The 18,523-nt window shown below is 45.6% G+C and overlaps 1 protein-coding gene across 1 annotated transcript in view; it reads right to left on the bottom strand.

Moving 5' to 3' along the window:
- LOC135822615 (thyrotropin receptor-like) overlaps positions 1–8,770 on the bottom strand; it is a 28,862-nt gene extending 20,092 nt beyond the window's left edge. The window contains exons 1-4 of the mRNA XM_065335430.1: positions 8,488–8,770; positions 7,738–8,288; positions 5,340–5,417; positions 2,680–2,757 (exon numbers count right to left, since the gene is read on the bottom strand). Coding sequence (XP_065191502.1) covers positions 2,680–2,757; positions 5,340–5,417; positions 7,738–7,997 — 416 coding nt within the window. The 5' untranslated portion in view covers positions 7,998–8,288; positions 8,488–8,770. The remainder of the gene's footprint in view (positions 1–2,679; positions 2,758–5,339; positions 5,418–7,737; positions 8,289–8,487) is intronic.
- Between the last annotated feature and the right edge of the window lie 9,753 nt (positions 8,771–18,523).

Here is an 18,523-nt window from a genome sequence, read left to right as displayed (position 1 = left end):
ACACACTGAAGAGATTCCATTAACAAGGATGACAACCCAGGTAACACTACACAGTGTTGCAATGATACCAGCACATCTATACAAAATCTAGTGTGCAATTACCCGCACTAGTACATACGGCACAGACACACACGGGCAAAAAGCATGGCATATGTCACGATTCTTTTGAAACTAAACTCTAGGGATAACGTGCAGCACAAAATAGATGGGAACGTTTCGTCAACCACCTACTATGCCTTACACAGCCCAGATCTGTGTACATGTTTACCATCACCTGCTTAACTATCCAATCTGGCAACAACCCACAACGTCCTGAAGCGGATTTCCTGTTACGAAATATGCCTTCAGGTGAAGTACTAAAGAATGGGCCACAGCCCTGAAGATAGAAAATCCCGGATGACACAATGGCGTTTACAGCCCAGTATCCAGTCTGCCTGTTTATTCCATTGCTATGTAGTCAATTCCGAAGCTTGATTGCACAATGGTAATCACCAGCTCAATTTCAATAAACCATGGTGTGTGTATATGAGTGTGTGTGTGTGTGTGTTTGGCTTCAAGGTATGGGGAAACACAGACCACATTCACAGTGTAAGGAGGAGGAGGGAAATGAAACTTCCCCTTATAACCTGTGGCGTGCAGTGTTCTCAGCAGTAGGAGTGCCTGAAAGTGCATCATCCATGATTGTACAGAATTACAAACAACACACAGGTACTACTACTAGTACTAGTGTTCAGCTCTTCAAACACTGACTGTATGCACATAGTTCAGTGCAGTACTAGAGCCCATACAATGAAACTGCTGCACACGGAGGTCTTCTTCGGCAGACACATTCAAGTGGCCCATCAGAGCCGTTAGGAGTGACATGATTATTGCTGCAAGTGCATGACTGACTGAACTGGCATTGTTCCGCCATATTTACACACGAGCAGAGCACGCTGGCCCCAAATACACTGATGAAGAGGCAAGCTGAACATTGGTCACACATCCCCTATATCCAAACCTGCCATTGCACCCCACTGCGATGATGAATATTAATTTTTTTATGATGTCAAACTACAGGGAAGATAGTGCTTGATGCTGCCAAAATGTAAGTCCAGATGTTCAGATCTCTTCACAACACAATGTGGTGACAATCTTCTTTGTTCATGGTCTCTACACGCCACAGCAATCCTGGCCTTCTGACACTGACACCCGCACAATAGAGAGGAACAGTTGTGCCTGGTATTGGGAACACAGCTTTCCTCGAGAAACCAACACAGTATTTTTTCGGAGTATAAGCCACACTGGAGTATAACCTGCATCCTGATTTTTGTCACGAAATGCAGACATCTACCCTATTTATCGCCATAACTTTGACCATCATATTATAAGCCATACTGACTTTTTCGGAGTGAATTGATGGTGTTTGAAGTGCGACGTGTACTCTGGAATATGCAGTACACACTGACTGGTGTTATCTCAAACTATTTGACAAGCACCTGCTATCACCATATGGACACAATTGAGCACGAAACCTGGCTCTCAAAGACTCAGTACACCTTGGTTAGTTGCATACCGAGGGCTTAGAAGTCATGCGGATTAGTTGGACTTGTGCATGTTCGATTTGTGAAATCCAGGTCAGAATCTCAATATATGCGAATATTATCATTACACGTACTGAAACAGGTTTGCTTGGAATCCTCCGGATTCCTTTTCGCTACCAACCATTTCCGCATTCAAAGCAGACGGATACGTTCTTGAAGTGAAGAAAGTTTCATATGTTGCTGAATGTCTGCAGGCTTTGTACAATTATTGCTTTCAAGAGAAGCTCTATCTGCTGTGCAGCTATCATTGAATCCATCAGCTAAAGAAAGTAATTATCGCCAACTATGTTCGGAGAGACATACTTGGTGTGCTACTCGCCAGGAAACGTCTTCCTTTTTGTCGCCTCACCAGATGATAAAGTAACTGTGAACAGACAGTGCAATGCACCGTCAAGCGTTGCAAAGTGAGTTGGATTTGATAAACAAACATGCGGCTTCCTCAAGTCAATAAACTGGGGGCCGTGGTGGACAATGTCTGCTTGGCGATCAAAACCGGGTATTGTCAGACCGAGATCTAGTTTCCTCTGAACCCGGAGTTGACTAGGACATATTGCTTAGATCTTGCTTCATTCTTTCACTCTTCCCAAATCCCTACACTTTGCCTAAACCCAAGCAACAAGTTCTACAAAATCATATATAATTCATGTTGTTTGTCTCTGGCATCCCTGGCTGCTATCAGGGCAAGCATTTTGTTACGTGGAGGAATTCAGGCCCAGCCTTAACACAAACTATTTATCTGCTAAGCTTGTTCCAGCACAAGAGTTTGTATTCGCTACACAGCGTGCAAAGAGACATTGCATCAGCGCCCTTCCTACTTTGCATCAGTGAGTCTGATGTGTTCCTGGTGTTACCCAACCGGAGGGCGTGAAGGGATGTAGGATTTCCTCCGGAGTTTCCCGATTGAGTCACCGTTGGACGCGCCAAATTTACAGACACTCACATAATATGTTCCTTTTTGGAGTACCGAGTTCACAGCCTCGATCGTCTGTCCCATGAACCACAGATCCTACTGGAGTCAAAGATCCCGGTTTAAATCTCACGGTGATCGAGTACTATGGTTGCATGCCATTATTTACAACAAACCACTGCCACTTACACTCTCAGGATAGTCGACCATGAACACAGAATCTCATGCTGTCTCTCCAAATTTGTCAGCTCGTTGCCTGTCAATATCCTGCAGATAACCATCGGAAGATGTATGCAGATCACCCTGAATTAGTCTTTAGTGGTTTAACTGAATTTCTTAAACTTAGATCTTCACAAACTAACATCAGCAGGAAAGTGAAGCAAAACACACACACACACACACACACACACGGTGTAATAATTATTCAATCACAGGGACGTGATAGTAACACAGAAGTAGTGCGGATATCTATTTCAAGTTCCTAAGGATCCTGCAACACCCTAGTGAATATATGTACTTGGTGCGCGTCACCAATATTGTCGCTTATCTTTCGACAATTTGAACTGAGACTTTGGACAACAAAGCATGCACTTGAGGTGATAAACTTGGTACAATGGAAGATAAGGTATAGAATGATAACTAGCCATGAGGATTTTTTATCCAAGGAAGGGTTCAAACTCTTTTCAGTCCTCCTTGCCACTTCTCTTGACGCTGGTGACATTTCGTTTTGTTCTGGATCGACTCCCACGATTTCGCAAACCCGTCTCTCTCCCACTCCACTACATGGTTATTTTCTAGAGGGAATTCGATCGTAACGATCGCCTTCCCTCTAGAACTTTGCGTGGGCAGGTCAACCACAGTGTGGTTGAAATCAGTCGCGTTGTGTGGCAAGAAATATTCGAACGACAGCACGTACAGTACTCGCAAATCTCCACGATGCACTGAGTGCGTTCGATTATGCCCGCGAATTGATTCGCGCTATCCACGGTGAATGGGTTCCGAATCGATTCCAGTGCTCATGACGTGAAAATCGAACGACTTGATTCAAGAATCGATTCAAGTGCATAATCGAACGCAGCCACTGGATACTCCCAGCGTTGAGCTGGAGGTGAGGGAACTGCGATCTCAGGTTGGCAAGCGATCCCCGAGGTAAGCGTCTCAGCATGGCAATGTTTGTTGATCCAGCCATGATTGTAAGAGGAAAAAAATGGAACTGATTCCCAGTAACCATATATTTTTTTCTTATGCGTTGTGCTGCTCTTGCCTGTGCAGTATGATAAAATATTCTATTTTGATGCGGCGTGCTATCAATAAGAACCGCCCACCCGTCGCTATTGAATTCCGCTAAAAATCTAGCTAGACCTTTCAAGTAGTAGTAAACGAACTTGCCAACCAAAAATGGGCTACACAGTGACCATTGGCGACATAAAAATCAAGCTGACAGATGCGACAAAATTGATGACTCGGACCAAGTAGAACCACACTACAACAGGAATACATATAATTTCTCATACTCATGCCTACTCGGTAGTGTGAGGTGCAATTTTTATACAACACAAACAACGCAAAAAATTATCCCGCAACTGGCGAGGTTGACCTTGAAACATGAGCTAGAGAACTGAGAAGTCTGGCTCAATAGCTGAGAGTATCTGAGGAGACCCAATGCATCACTCGCCTATGCCTATTTCTGATATTTTAAGGTCTGCGCTGAAAGACAAAAGAAAATGTGATCCATGCATTGAAAAGACCACAAGGTAAGTACCGCCACAACTACCTTGTGCGGCTACTACAACTTCCAGGCCTCATCATTACGGATATTACGGGTGTGGCAATTCAACAGGTGCCATTCTGTCCGCCAATCAATTTTATTGACGCATTTCATTTTGACTACTTCCTCATAACAAACTGCATAATTAATCACAATAGACTACTTCGAAGCATGCTGAATTCATATCAGTTTTGTGGATCTTCTTTGCTTTGCTACAAATCAAAGTTGGCCAATTGTGCAGCACTTTCCCTGCACATAGTAGGAGGCATGTAACTGAGGGGGGGGGGGGGCACTGGCACAGCTAGTTCATTGTTGTGTTAGGTTGCCACTTCCCGTGCATGGCTGACTGGCTGCGAATTGAAACCTGGTCATCCGCGTGCAAATGTTAAACACAACTACAGTTCAATTAGAATCAGTAAAGTAATGGTTTTTGCATTTGAGTAATCTCTAACACTGTAAGTCTACACATTTCAGCCCATTCAAATTTAGGCCTCTCAGGGCTAAAACCCATTTCAGCCGCATCAAATTTTCGGCCTGTACTGCTGTCGCCTGTATACACTGTCACACTGGACCTTGCAAAACAAAATTTCGATCGCAACAAAATTTCGACTAAACATGATCAGGCCGAAAATAGCCAAAAATAGATATGCGCCGAATATTTATTGACTTACAGTACGGTCAAGCTTATGAACACATTTTCATGTGCGAGTTTTTTCAGAAAATCTATGAATAATTATCTGATGTGGTTCATTGAACAATACTAACATTCTCATTTCACATTGTATTTTTCTGCTTTGAAGCACATGCAGCACGCGTCTATCGCTTTTTTATCATTGTTTCGCGATCCTTCACCAATCGCGTGTGCGCAGATAGAATAGATGCTAACGAACATTAAATTTTGGAATTGGTTGATTTCCTTGAAAGCCCGAGGATATGTGCACTGTACTTGGCAGCCTCGTTATTTGCTGCTGCAACACGATGGAGTGCACACACAGGCACACACACACACACACACACACACACACACACACACACACACACACACACACACACACACACGCACATACACACACAGACTTACAGTTCATGAAGTTCTGGTAGCTCAGCGGAGTTGAATGATGTGGCGTTGAGAGAAGTCAGGTGGTTGAATCTTAGGTTTCTGTGTTGTGGAAACCGGAAAAAAACAGAACAAAAGAGATTAGACTTCAAGGTGTCAACAAACACAACAATAGATGATGCCCCCGTGGCACTTTTATGACCTGATATGGCATGGTTCAGATTTCACCCAGCGCAAGCCCCATCACCTGTAAGCATCAGCTGGGGTAGGCCGTCACCCAATCAGTGGGATGTGTATTGCGCCAATCAAGCAATCAAAAATGCAATATTGGTCATTAAAACAGTAATAATAATTATGGACGGCACAGTTATAATGTTTACTGGTCACACAATGAGGTAACAGTAAGGATTTTAAAGTCATCTGATGGAGTCCTGCCATCTCTAGAGACGTATTCAAGCCTCCCAAAATCAGTCAGCAGGTCGAGCAGGTCTTAACAGTGGATCTAAAGAGAGGAAAAATGATTAAAACAAGTTGAAAAGGTGGTCTAACAAATATCACGGCTCTTGTGAGGGACCTTCACACCCATGTCCCAGTATCAGTTGGAATACAAGCATCCGCATGGATGATAACGCTGGATTTAGCGTCTGCAAGAGCAAAGCAGCAGAGCTGGTCTAGATATGCTGGACCTCTCTTCAGCCATACCCGAAGGTGGTGGCATAACTGTAATATTTAGATCAGACGAGCAAATTGTTTGAAGTAAAATCGTTTGAAGTATGTACACTCGAGAGGAAAGCCCGAAATTCTTGCTCCATGATCAGCCTTGGTATGCGTAGGCTTGCATGTCATCATAACAATATCACAATATCGTTATGTACTGTAAAAGCAGAAATTTTCGGTGGTGTAATATTTTCGGTATTCTCCACAATCGGCGGTTCGGCGGAGGGAAATTTTCGGTAAACCCGTTTCCCAGGTAAGTGTGCTAGTACCAGTACCGACATTTCCAGTGTGTTTTATTTAAGTAGAAATTGTCGGCAACAAAGTTACCGAAAATAAAACACCACCGGAAATGTCTGCTTTTACAGTATTCTCGCCGTCAATATGCCCATGTGGTATATTGGTCGGACCACCTTCAGCTGGCGCAGAACCATTTCTGCGCCAGCTGTACGACAGTGGTTGGATAGAGAGAAAACAATTCAAAATGCCGAAAATCTAACCTTCTCCAGCAATGCATCCCTATCTGATGGCCTCATTCATATTGATCCCTGAACCCTTATTCGTTGCGAATTCTGTGTAACTTGCGGGTTAAAGTTTATTAATGAAGTATCCGAGTGTGCCATGTGCCGCTTGTTTCATATTGAAAATACCTATTCTTTCGACGAGCAAAGGAAGGGTGCCCTCCTTCAACACATGCATTTGATTGGAAATGCGGTGCACTGGTTAAAGTTGTATGAATAAGATGCTGTGCATTATGGAAGATCAATGAGAACACAGAGCAACTGTGCTGCAACAGAGATTTCATAGAGCTAAAGGGATTCCCTCCATGGGAAGGGACGGCGGCTTGAAGTCAGGCCCCTACATTGAATAGAACCCGCTGAACCATCCCTTGTTCCCCTTCGTGCCAGGCCTCTGCGCGATGATGCTATTATACTACCTATAATTCTCTCCCTAGCCTCGAGAGTTCAAACCACCAAACAATACAGTCATATCAGGTGAATGTGGAACAGCTTGTTTCACCAGTGAATATATAGCAGCCACACAACTTTGCCTGTTTGGCTTGGTGCCGATGAACTAATAACAACATGTGTATAGTGGTCAATTTCTCTGCTAGTTTGCAAGTTTGCAATGGGTGGCTTGTGTTTCTTGCACTCATATACCTCCCCCCCCCCCCCCACGGAAACATAATACTTTGTAGTCCAAGGCAAAACTTATTTTAATAAGTTTTGCCTTGTTTAAAAACAAATTTCTCCCGAATTATTTGCCAAACACCTGCCCTCGAATATGTTTCCTTCCTGTGAAGAAAGCGATGCAACTTATACACCGGAGGTGAGGCTAATAAGCCGGCAAATTCAGTGCTCGTGTTGACAATGAAAGAAAGGGTGCTAGAAGCTCATCAAGCGTACCGCATCACGCCTGTCTCAACAAATTTATAATGCGAATCACATTGAGGTGGAATTAGTTCACATTACTAGTATAATTGTGAACACAATTTGTTTCGCTCTTGCGCTCCACTTCAATTTGACTTCTACAACAAAACACTACCCTACTGGGTCCCAACATGATTTTTCTACATTACTCTTTGCTAGCGCAAGATGACAGTAGACTTGTGCATTAGAAGACGGGATTTTGAACCCATTGCTGTGTTGCCAGTGCAAATGTGTCTCAGCTGCAAAAACAATAGAAGTGAGAACTAGTTTACACTCACAGTATTGTTGTCTCGTGCCAAATGCTCTCCGGAACTCTGTTCAACTCCTGGAAGGAGCAGTCAGTGAGGATGTCATGGTGCAAGTTAGTGGACGCTCCCAGTACAGGTCGCCTGCTACACACGCACCGTTCAGGACACGGGACGACATCACCATGATGACCCAGTGTTACGGGCATCGTCGTCATTGTCACCAGAAATAACACCAACGGCAGTGCTAGCAAACGACACGCAGTCAAGCCTCCTGCCATAGCAACGAGCATACGAGATAGGTCCTTTCCTTTCTTCTGGCACGGCAGGACACCTCAGACTCCCTGCGAGTATGAAAGTTTCAGGACGGCATTCGTCCGAACTAAGGAAAGCCCACTCAGAAAGTTCCGCTTTTATCCAGAAATGTTCCGTTTGCCGGACACGCCAGGGCAGTGTAAATACTACGGATGTGAGGTTCACCTCCGCCGGTCTAGTAGTCGTCTCGAAGACGTCTCTTCTCCACCCTCCGTCCGTTCGTCTTGCCGCTCCCTTCGTCTCCAGCGCCAGGAACACCTGAACCACAACTTGGGCGCAGTGTAGCAAGCCGAGTACAACACACAAGACAACACATTCGTCCAAGACAGAAGAGCGGCATCTGCTACTGCTGCAGCTACTGGTAATGCAATGTGTGCTGCCAACGTAGAACCTTGCCATGCTTTCGACTTCGCCTAGTACTAGTCGTACTGTACCAATATGCCGCTATCGCTGCGAGCCTGCACTTACCTCTCTGGACATCATTGAACGCAGCGCACCATGCATGGATCAGTAGCAGCGTAGCAGGCGCTCAGCGGTGTTTGAGCCCTCTCGTGGTGCCCCATCGAGTCTGAGTGCCTGAAATTGCAAGAAGCCACTTTCCAACAAAAGGCTAATAACGAGCCAATTTCGACAACGAGAAGAAGCGAAGATGAAACTGGGGTCAAGTGGAGAGCTGCCTTCGTGGCCTTGTCAAGCAGCATGACCCACGCCAGACCAAAGACACTGCACAGCTACAGCTATGTACAATCATGTAGATATACACCATGACATGATGATGAGGGCATGACGGGAACTGCGACTTCGGTCTTCGTGTATGCAATCACTGTACTGGTGGCTCCCCATAGACCTACGGCCGGCTGTAGATCTACGGGGCCATAGCTTACACTGTAACATACAGCAGTTGTTGCTACATTGCCGTCGGTTCCTGCACGTGCGAATATCCGGATCATGGGTCCACAGCGCGCGTAGATCTACGCGTACACACTGAACAGCGCCTGTCTGCGTGCAGTGCCAGGGCAGTGGTCTAGCACCTTACACTGGACCAAAATCAGCAAAGGCAGTACAGTGTCTCTCAGTCTATATGCATGTCCTAGCAGACACACGCGTGGATTCTCCGCGCACGTGCGTTTGTGGACAGTGCAAAGATCCACATTCCACTCCACCTTTTTTTGTTGTGACTGCGCATTCGAAGGAGAAGATAGAAAGACTGCAGTTGCCGGATGAATGTCGAGTCAAGCACGGAATGTCCGGCGTTGTGGGGATGTGCGTGGGATAATCCAGAGCAGCAGGGGTGCCTTCTTTCTTTCACAACTCATCGTATGGATAACCACAACTTTGCGTGCCAGTACATTAATCGGCTATTTCGATCCTTGGAATGATTTCGAAGTCACAGTATTACTCCATTCTTGTTGAAGAGATTCCAGCTCCCCTTACTCCAGGCAGAATTTTCAAGCCGCGGTGTCCAGCGGATGATGACATTCATGACAGCGTGTTCTGTAATTATGGACTTTCTGATCAATAATAGCAACATAGCCACGATGCCTACTATGCGGAATGTAATCAGGCTCTGCACAGGATTCTCCACGCACCTGGCTGTTTCGACCTTGCCGAATCCCTCTCTGTACGGAGTGGCAGTCTAGGCAGTTGACCTCTATACAGTCAACTTCGCTTATAACGACACTCGGCGGGGCATCAAAAAAAGTGTCCTTATTCGCGAAGTGTCGTTATACCCGAAGTCATTATGTACTACAGTTGGAAGGGACTTTGCTCTGGGCATGGAAATGCTGTCGTTATTCGCGAATTGTCGTTATATCCGCAGTCGTTATAAGCGAAGTTGACTGTAACCATAATAACGTTGATATCGGGGGTCACGTGTGAGATATGCTGCGAGCGTTGCACTAAGGATAGGGTTTCTCCCCTGCTCACATGTATTTAGCACACAGCGAGACGTTGCTAATTCCATTGCTAAACTCAGTCAGAAGTAAGGGTGAGGCCTCTGGCAGTTTCATTTAGAAGAAAGGCATTCGAGCTGACAAGCTCGTTCCCTAAAACACTGAACATCGTTTTCACATTAATTTTTTTCAACCTCAGTCAGCTGTCAAAACATTTTCAAAAGCTCTCAGATGATGGACATCATGGGAGTGAAATGTTCTTAGAAACTATTGGGTTATGCAGTTGACTGGGTAGTGAAGTTACCGACGTGGTTCTTGTGTGCACGTGGTCAGATTGACTCCTCAGAAATGACCCCTGTTTGTATTGGCAACTTGAACTGCTGTTGGCTTGTGCATTCCAGACATGATGGAGCTAACTCATGTAAGTAACTGATAGGTCGTCCGTACCATCTACAAGTAAGGTAATTTACTATTAAATTTTGTTGCACCTTATAAATAACCAATATCGGGGTAACAATATCGTGGTTATAAGTAAATGTATTACTATTGTCGGACAACTGAGGATAATGGGGTGATGGCCTTGCGAAACTGATGGCGCTGCGATGAAATTGTTAGCAGTATGTCAGGATATAACTTGGCCGCAGTCGGGGCCAGGGTAAAGGTTTTGCCAGTGAGCTAGGCTACTACTAGCAGTACATGTAGTACATGTAGTGACCTTTGAGGACAGTATGAAAAGGTTTCATGGTGCTAGGCTACAACGTTTGACACCGTGCCGGGGTGCCATCTACATACATGGCTGTGTGCTCAAACTTCTGTGTATTTCTGGAAAATGTGTTCGTGTCTGTCTGTATCCCTTTTTTTACATGTCCAGGTATTGTTAAAAGAAAGGACCAAAATGTTATCAGAGGTTTGTCTACCACTACGCGCAAGATAACGTGGAGTTAGAAGGTGCCACATTTAGCACAATACTGACTGATATGGTACCGACAATGTGACATTCAACGACATGATCATGATGTTACACCACATCTCGAATGCGCAAACCAACGGCCTTAAAACTTGCAAGGTTCTAAGTTATGAAGTAACATTAGAAAGAGGAAGGTAAGCGCACTCAATGCGAACACAAGCATAACATGACAGCCAACTATTAAAGAATGTTGCAAGAAGCTAGATAATTGAGGTCCTCCTTTAGAAGGCAGACGACCTAGCCAAAGACAAGCGCATGACAAGAATTTAGTAAAATCTAGTAGCAGCAGCTTGAAGTTGTTTGAGTGGTCACAGGTGGGTCTAGTCAACTGCCGATGTTGTCAACCCATAACCAACCCAGGACATCTCCAGAGACATCTCCGTGCACAGATTGATGATAGAGAATACAATAGTCTCCGGGGTGTTGTGAATGACCACCAATCTACCAGGACTCAAACGCCGCATACGGAGCAGACTAGAAACGAAACTGGCCTTCAAAATTGAAAGACTGCTGATGAACCCTCCCTTGCCTGCTGTACCCCAAAGCTATTACATGTATGTATAGAGTAGACACACATGTACATGTACATGTACGTACTGTACATCTACTAGTACATCAGATTCTGCAAGTAGACTTTACGCCGGCTTTGAAGCGGGTGTGAGTCTGGCCGTTTCGAAATAGAAAATCTGGGGCTGCGCGACCGGCTCCTTGACCTGAGTTCAAGTAACTGTGCCCTTGTCGAATGATCGCCGCGCCTTTTGCTACGTTCAAGTCCTAATGTCTGGGTTACATTGTCATTGAATACAAAGTCATGATTATACAATTTAGTATTATGTTCGTTTGTTGTGAGATTGCACTTTACTAGTATAATCATGTACATGTACATGTGCATTGTATACAGGGCTTTGTTACAGTACATGATTGTGTCGCTACACCGTTTGCTTGATCCGTTCCCCTAGTCAGTCAGTTCAGCTGCATATTACCATCCCGCAGCAGATCGTGGGACCAGCCCTCTTTGAACTTCAGACATCTACCACTCATGTACATGTATATGTGTGAGCATAATAATAATTATTATAATAATACTGGCGTGCACGATTTAATTGTGACCAAATACATCTACAAGACACAACCAGGTAACAAGGTTAGTTTCCCAGCCCTAACTAGACGACGCATACCCTTAATGGCAGCTCCTTCCTAGGTTACCTATACATGTACATGTACATCATTCTCAAATCATATTTCACGGAGAAGGCGGAGAGCCCGAACGTGCCGGACTTCAAAATTATACCCGTCCAAAGGAATCTCTTTATGTCGTCTAATTATTAGTTTTTACAATGAACCTCTGATTACCATACAACAAAAAGCCTACGTTCCTTTGAGCACCCCTTGTGTCCCTGGAGATACCCAATTTTCATCTTTCTCGTAAATTTACAAAATACTCAGTGCCGGCGAAAACATGCTTCTCTACACCAATCCCTTTAGGGTTTTATACTTTCAAGAATCACACACCCAACTCCCAGGTGAGAGAAGACAAAGGAAAAACAGGTTACGAATATTTGAGCGCCAATCATTTTGACACATTACATACATGTACATGTATACAATGTATACATTGTACAAGTAACCAAAAGGTGTGAATTGACTGGGCCAGTCCTGTACGTTGTACGTGTATCTGATACCGTGGCACTTGCCGGATGAACGCCGGGCCATTGCCGGCAGAAACATGGCAGAATTTGGTAGTTTGTTTTCGTGGTATGTTGCATGCATGTTTGGTATTTGGATAAATAAATGAAGCAGAATTCAAGGAAGTCACAAGGTCTGTATGGTTCTGCCAATTTCACTGCTTTTCGAACAGAATCTGCCAATTGTTCGATCATTATCTGCCATGGGCCACCTGATGTGGGAGCTATGACTATGAGTGTGAGATTACTACAACGTCATCGTGTCAGTATGGTGACGTCATGTGTTATGCGATGAAGGATTTCTGTTCATACAATCCGAAAGGGTATTTTCTACTCCCGGACCTATTAACATGTACATGCACACTGTACATGCTGTGTGGTCAGCGGCTAAAGTCAATTCCTGTGTGTTCCATCCTGCATTATTGCTCCATTACCCAGAGGTCGCCGGGGCAACTTGCCTGAGACAGAATTACTGGCTCGACGTTGTCGACAGATGCATGGCCCTCATTTCATTTTTCACAAGAGCTGTATGGATCACTATCACTTGCATTATTATTTTTACTCTGATGGTAAGCCACTGTAATCATGGAACAAAGGAGAAGGCCAAAATGTCACAAATTATGACTAAACTGCCCGCCAACGTAACCAGATCATTATCCAGTAAGCCAGTGCGACAAAAAGGCAAAAAAAGACAGTGTTAGTCAACAGGGTACATGTATGTCCAAATGTATTATCAGTTTCGTAATCATCCACTAACTTTCGGCATTCTTTGTTGCCGTTGGGCGTAGTAAGCTCGTGCTATTCTTCGTACGGCTGTCCCTCTTGGACCTTTCCGAACCTGAGCGTTCCAACTTGGAAAGTTGGTTTGCGCCTCGTAGACGTGTTGGAGCTGGGTGACGGTCATTGAATGTCTCTGTACTCCCTGTCAGTTTTGTGCCATGTACCTGGTAGTCGCAATCGAAGACTGTATATGATCTGGTTACGTTGTTGGTCGACAGTTAGTCATAACTCGTAACATTTTGTCCTTTTCCTTTCCAGTATCTTTATCATTGCTCTCTTCTTCATGAAACTGGCCAGCAGAGAGTCGTCAAATACCATACATGTATTTGACGACTCTCTGCTGGCCAGCTTGACCTACATGTACATTGTACATGTCGTGCACTGGAATGCGCAAGCTTGACTGTCGAGACATACGGCCCAACGGGTATTTTCCGTACATGTACATCTAATAACTTGAAGATCCCACGCCCCGAAACAATAGATTTTAGTAGATTTAACGCTACGAAGCTTCGCTATACGCAACCTCTCAGGTGCTAGCAACATAAAGTTACCTGCGAGGACAACTTAGCACTGCGCCATCTCTAGGGAAGTTTACGTCAACATTTGTGATCTCTCTCTCTCTCACACACACACATTCTCTCTCTCTCTCACTCTCTCTCACACACACCCATTCTCTCTCTCTCTCACTCACTCTCTCTCTCTCTCTCTCTCTCTCTCTCTCTTTTATCTCACATGAGAGACGGTGACATACAGGTGATGCATTGTACTTTAAATTTCTGCTTGTGCATGTACATGTACATGAGCTCACACCTCCAGGATGCTTAAAAAACCTTTTTAGAGCGCTCGAACGTTCTGGACACTTGTCGATCATGACTGAAGACGTGTCTGTGCAATTTTCTAAGACTCGACTGCATCATACAACTGGCACGAGTCATTGGTAGCGCTAGCGTTCACCTGCACTCTTACTTCTAAAGCCTCTCAATACCTTTGACGTCATTACATGCAGACGAGATACAACTTCATACAAGCCAGTGAAGCTGCACACTTAAGTTAAAAATATAGAGCGCGGACATGGAATCGTTGTCAGACAGAACAATCATGTATGTTCAAGTTTATTACAATCCTCGCCTCAAACGAATCATGTACAGTACTAGTACATCTTTGATTGAGACAGCTGAGGACATGATCAATTCATTTTTGGCGATATCACCTGATGTCACCATTTCTGAGCATCTCCCAGTTCCAGTATCGCAGCTTTGGCTGTTTGCGAATTGCTAAACAAAAACCTTCTCCTTTACTGCCAAATCGTTGTTGTCATTAATTTAAGGATACAATAGCGCAGGTTACATGGCTTCAAGCAAAAGTGGAATACAAAATCAAGATAGATACATCTAGATACATGTAAATAGACGATGTGAATTTCACTGCTGTTGTTCTTGGTGTTATTTCTCCAACTTAGAATTTCTATAATAGTTCAATTTTGTTTCAGTGTCCTTTAGTACAACCACCCGATGATTCCTGATGAGTGTTGTACGAAAACTTGTTTGAATCCTTATTTGAATAAACGCCGCGGAGACAACAATTTCAACAAAGCAATAAATAGAACTTACTCTGACGTCATCACCATGTACAATGTACATGTATCTACGAAGTTAAATGTTATCCAAAATCGATTTTCTTGTCACTATCATCAGTGGATTATCGTGACTGAAGTGAAGGCAAGCCAAGCAAAAAAACAATGATTAAGTATGCATTCCAAAATGTGATAAAATTTACAAGCTAGCAACACAAATGTACCGAACGTACCTTACCAGAGTGGACACAAGATTTCCTCTGCCGAACGGTCACCAGACTTACTGCCACATGATGCCAAGCGTGCTGTCCAGCATGTTACGCCGGGAAGACCTGGCCGAGCAGCAGGATTAGTAAAAAATTACCCTCCGATCTGCGACTCGCGTTTGGCCTCAGCAATAAGCTAGGTGAGATGCAGACCACGATCGTGGACCAACCCATTGATATAGCCATTGTCAAGGAGACCAAGTTCTCAGACCAGACGATCACAGCCAACATTACGTTTCCTGGATACTCCAGTCCTATCCGACACGACTGGAATGCCCATGGTGGCGGGGTGGCAGTATGGACGAAGGAGGGTCTCCCAGCAGTCCACCTGGATCAGATACCGACTGACGGGCATGAAGTGGTTTGGATCACAGTGTGCCCCAGCCCCAACATGAAGTTTGTCCTTGGAGCTGTCTACAGGCTTGGTTCCTGCGATGGGGCTGCCACGCTCATGATCGAGTATCTGGAAACTGTTTTTGACAAAGTGTGGCCTCTCCGCTCTCACATACGCTGAAAAGCTCTCAACGGTTCGGTTCCGCCCTGCCACTGTCAAGAGAGAACTCCGCCGCCTAAATGCATCGAAAGCTACTGGACCGGATTGCATTCCCGCGCGAGTTCTGAAGATGTGTGCCGACCCCCTAAGTAAGCCACTCTCCAAACTGTTCTCCCTTAGCTTCTACAGCATGGTTATGCCGACATCCTGGAAGACAGCTAGAGTCACACCCATTCACAAGAAGAAATCCAAGAACCTGCCTCAACACTACAGACCTGTGTCTCTGCTGTCTATCATATCCAAAGTGATGGAAACAATTGTCAATCGTCAGATAACCAGTTTCGTGGAGTCCCACAATGTCATCTCTGCGAAACAGTTCGGGTTCAGAAAGGGCCTGAGCACAGCCGACGTCTTAACCAAGCTCCACTGTGAATGGTCCCGAGCAGCCGGCCTAGGAGGAGCCGCCCATGTTTTGGCGATAGACATAGCAGGCGCCTTTGATAAAGTCAGCCATGCTGGCCTGCTGCATAAGGCTTCCGTGTACGGTCTAGACGGCCCGCTTCTCGGATGGCTGGAAAGCTACCTGCACAACCGGCGCCTGCAGGCTGTTGTGGGCGGCCAAGAGTCCTCCCTGCACCATATCCAAGCAGGGGTACCACAAGGTAGCATCCTTGGACCAACGTTATTCCTCCTGTACGTGAATGACTGCGAGGACACCTTGCCTGCTGGTGCTGAGCTTGCCACGTATGCAGATGACACGACACTGTATCAGTGCATCTCTGCCACCGCCAGCATATCCGACTCTGCAGCACAACTCCAGGAAGCAGTGGACGCCGTCTCCCACTGGGGTTCCAAGTGGAAGGTCACCTTCGAGCCATCCAAATCTCAGGCCTTCATCATCGACCACCGCAAGCCTCCCCCAGCGTTCCCACCAGTGCTCTTCAATGGAGTGACTGTTCCTGAAGAGAAGGAAATTAAACTTCTGGGCATAGCATTCGACTCGCAACTGTCCTACGCAGCACACCTCCGGGCCGTGGCCTCAAAGGCTGCCCAACGCCTACACTTCCTGAGAAAGGTTGCGCCCCTGTTGGACTCCAGCGGCCGCACGGCAGTCTACAAAGGCTTCGTGCGGCCAACAATGGAATACTGCTGCCTGGTATGGATGGGGTCAGGTACATCCAGACTGGACAAAATCCAGCACAAGGCACTGAAGGTGATTGGCCCAGGCGCCTGGCTCCCCAGCCTGAAACACCACCGACTGGTTGCTGCGCTTTCGTTCACGTTCAAGCGGTCTTACCTTCCTGAACAACAAGCCCCCTGAAGCCCATCCTCCCACCTCCAGCCAATCCCCGCCCAGTGGGTGGTCGATCCACTAGGTTAGCCACGGAGACTGCCCACTGCCACCCACTCCAGCTGAAGTCGACGCTGCCCGTGCGCATTCGTAGCAGCCTCCAGGGTTCCTACCCAGACTGCATTATTCCCTTGTGGAACAGCCTACCAGCGACCATTCTACCAGCACGGCCGCAACCCAGCCAGCTCCAATTATTCAAAGAAAAATGCAACAAGTATCTGCTGCACCTGAACTGGCAAGCAGCCACCGACGCCCTATGAAACGGTTTAGACCAGTGCCTCACTAGCATCCTCCCCCCCCCCCCTTACCACAATGTGACGTTATCTTTCACTCTGCTTCTCTCACGACCATCTACCCATTGTCCTTGTTTCTCACTATTATTCATTTCCCCTCTTCCTCCTCTCTACATGGTTTTACTGCATTATGGCGCGCTTTGTCTGCGTAGACGCCGAAACCTTTGAGGTCGGCAGAGCAGCCTGGCCCCGCCACCACTTCTCGCACATATTCGGGAATATAGTGGACTTTCGTATAAAATAAATAAATAAAAAATAAATAAAAACATCGTGCTGGCGAGGGATTTCAACGCCCACAATTCAGCCTGGCTTGGAGAGATCCGAACCACACGAGCTGGCCAGGCCCTAGAAGACCTTGCCGTGCTCCACAATCTAGACCAGATTGTGGACCAGCCCACCCGCGGCCAGAACACCCTGGACCTAATCTTGACTGATCATCCCGAGCCGCGAGCCCTTACTGTCCACCCACCTCTGTCCACCCACCTCTGGGGCGGTCAAAAAAACTTGCCATATTTTGCGTGTGCATTTTTGCTTCCTTGTTCTTTTATTCCATGGCTGGTAGCCCTCGAGCCTCATTCATATTATTGGTTGACACCATGTCATCCATGAATTGAGAATAATAATACTAATAAAAAATATATAATAATAAGAGGTACGGTGTACGACTCGTACTACTAAAAGCTACGCATTTCAGAAGTGTGTACGGTGTTGCATTCCGTACTCTTATCCCCTGGACTATAAAAATGGGTGCCTTATTATTTTCTCTTTTTTCATCATGCATTCGTCTGGGTTAGAGTCTAAAATCAGTTTACGTAAGAATTTCCGTAGATGGACTACGTTTTTTACTAACGTAAAAAAACTCTTTCATCTGTAGAGAGGTTCCGCACTACGTAAAGTTGAGCAACTTTACGTTACTAGTAGTGGGCGGGGAAAACCCGTGAATTCGCGAGTTTGCACTCCACTTAACGGAAAGTTGTCTACGTAGAGTACGTAGATAGGGCTCTGATAACGTAGCTGGTCCGTAAGTGGATTGGGGCACAAATTTATGACTCTCTCCCCAGGTCGATCTGGTCGTACACTGCCGCGTTCGGAGTTGCCAAGGGCAGCTACGTGATTTGAAAACTCCGTATGGCGGAACACAGATGGGCATGCAGTTTACGTAAGACTTTCCGTAGATCGACTACGTTTTTTACTAACGTAATTA

The sequence above is a fragment of the Sycon ciliatum genome, chromosome 8, assembly GCF_964019385.1.
Source record: "Sycon ciliatum chromosome 8, ocSycCili1.1, whole genome shotgun sequence".
NCBI lineage: Eukaryota > Metazoa > Porifera > Calcarea > Leucosolenida > Sycettidae > Sycon > Sycon ciliatum.
This window is presented reverse-complemented; position numbering and strand designations above follow the sequence as displayed.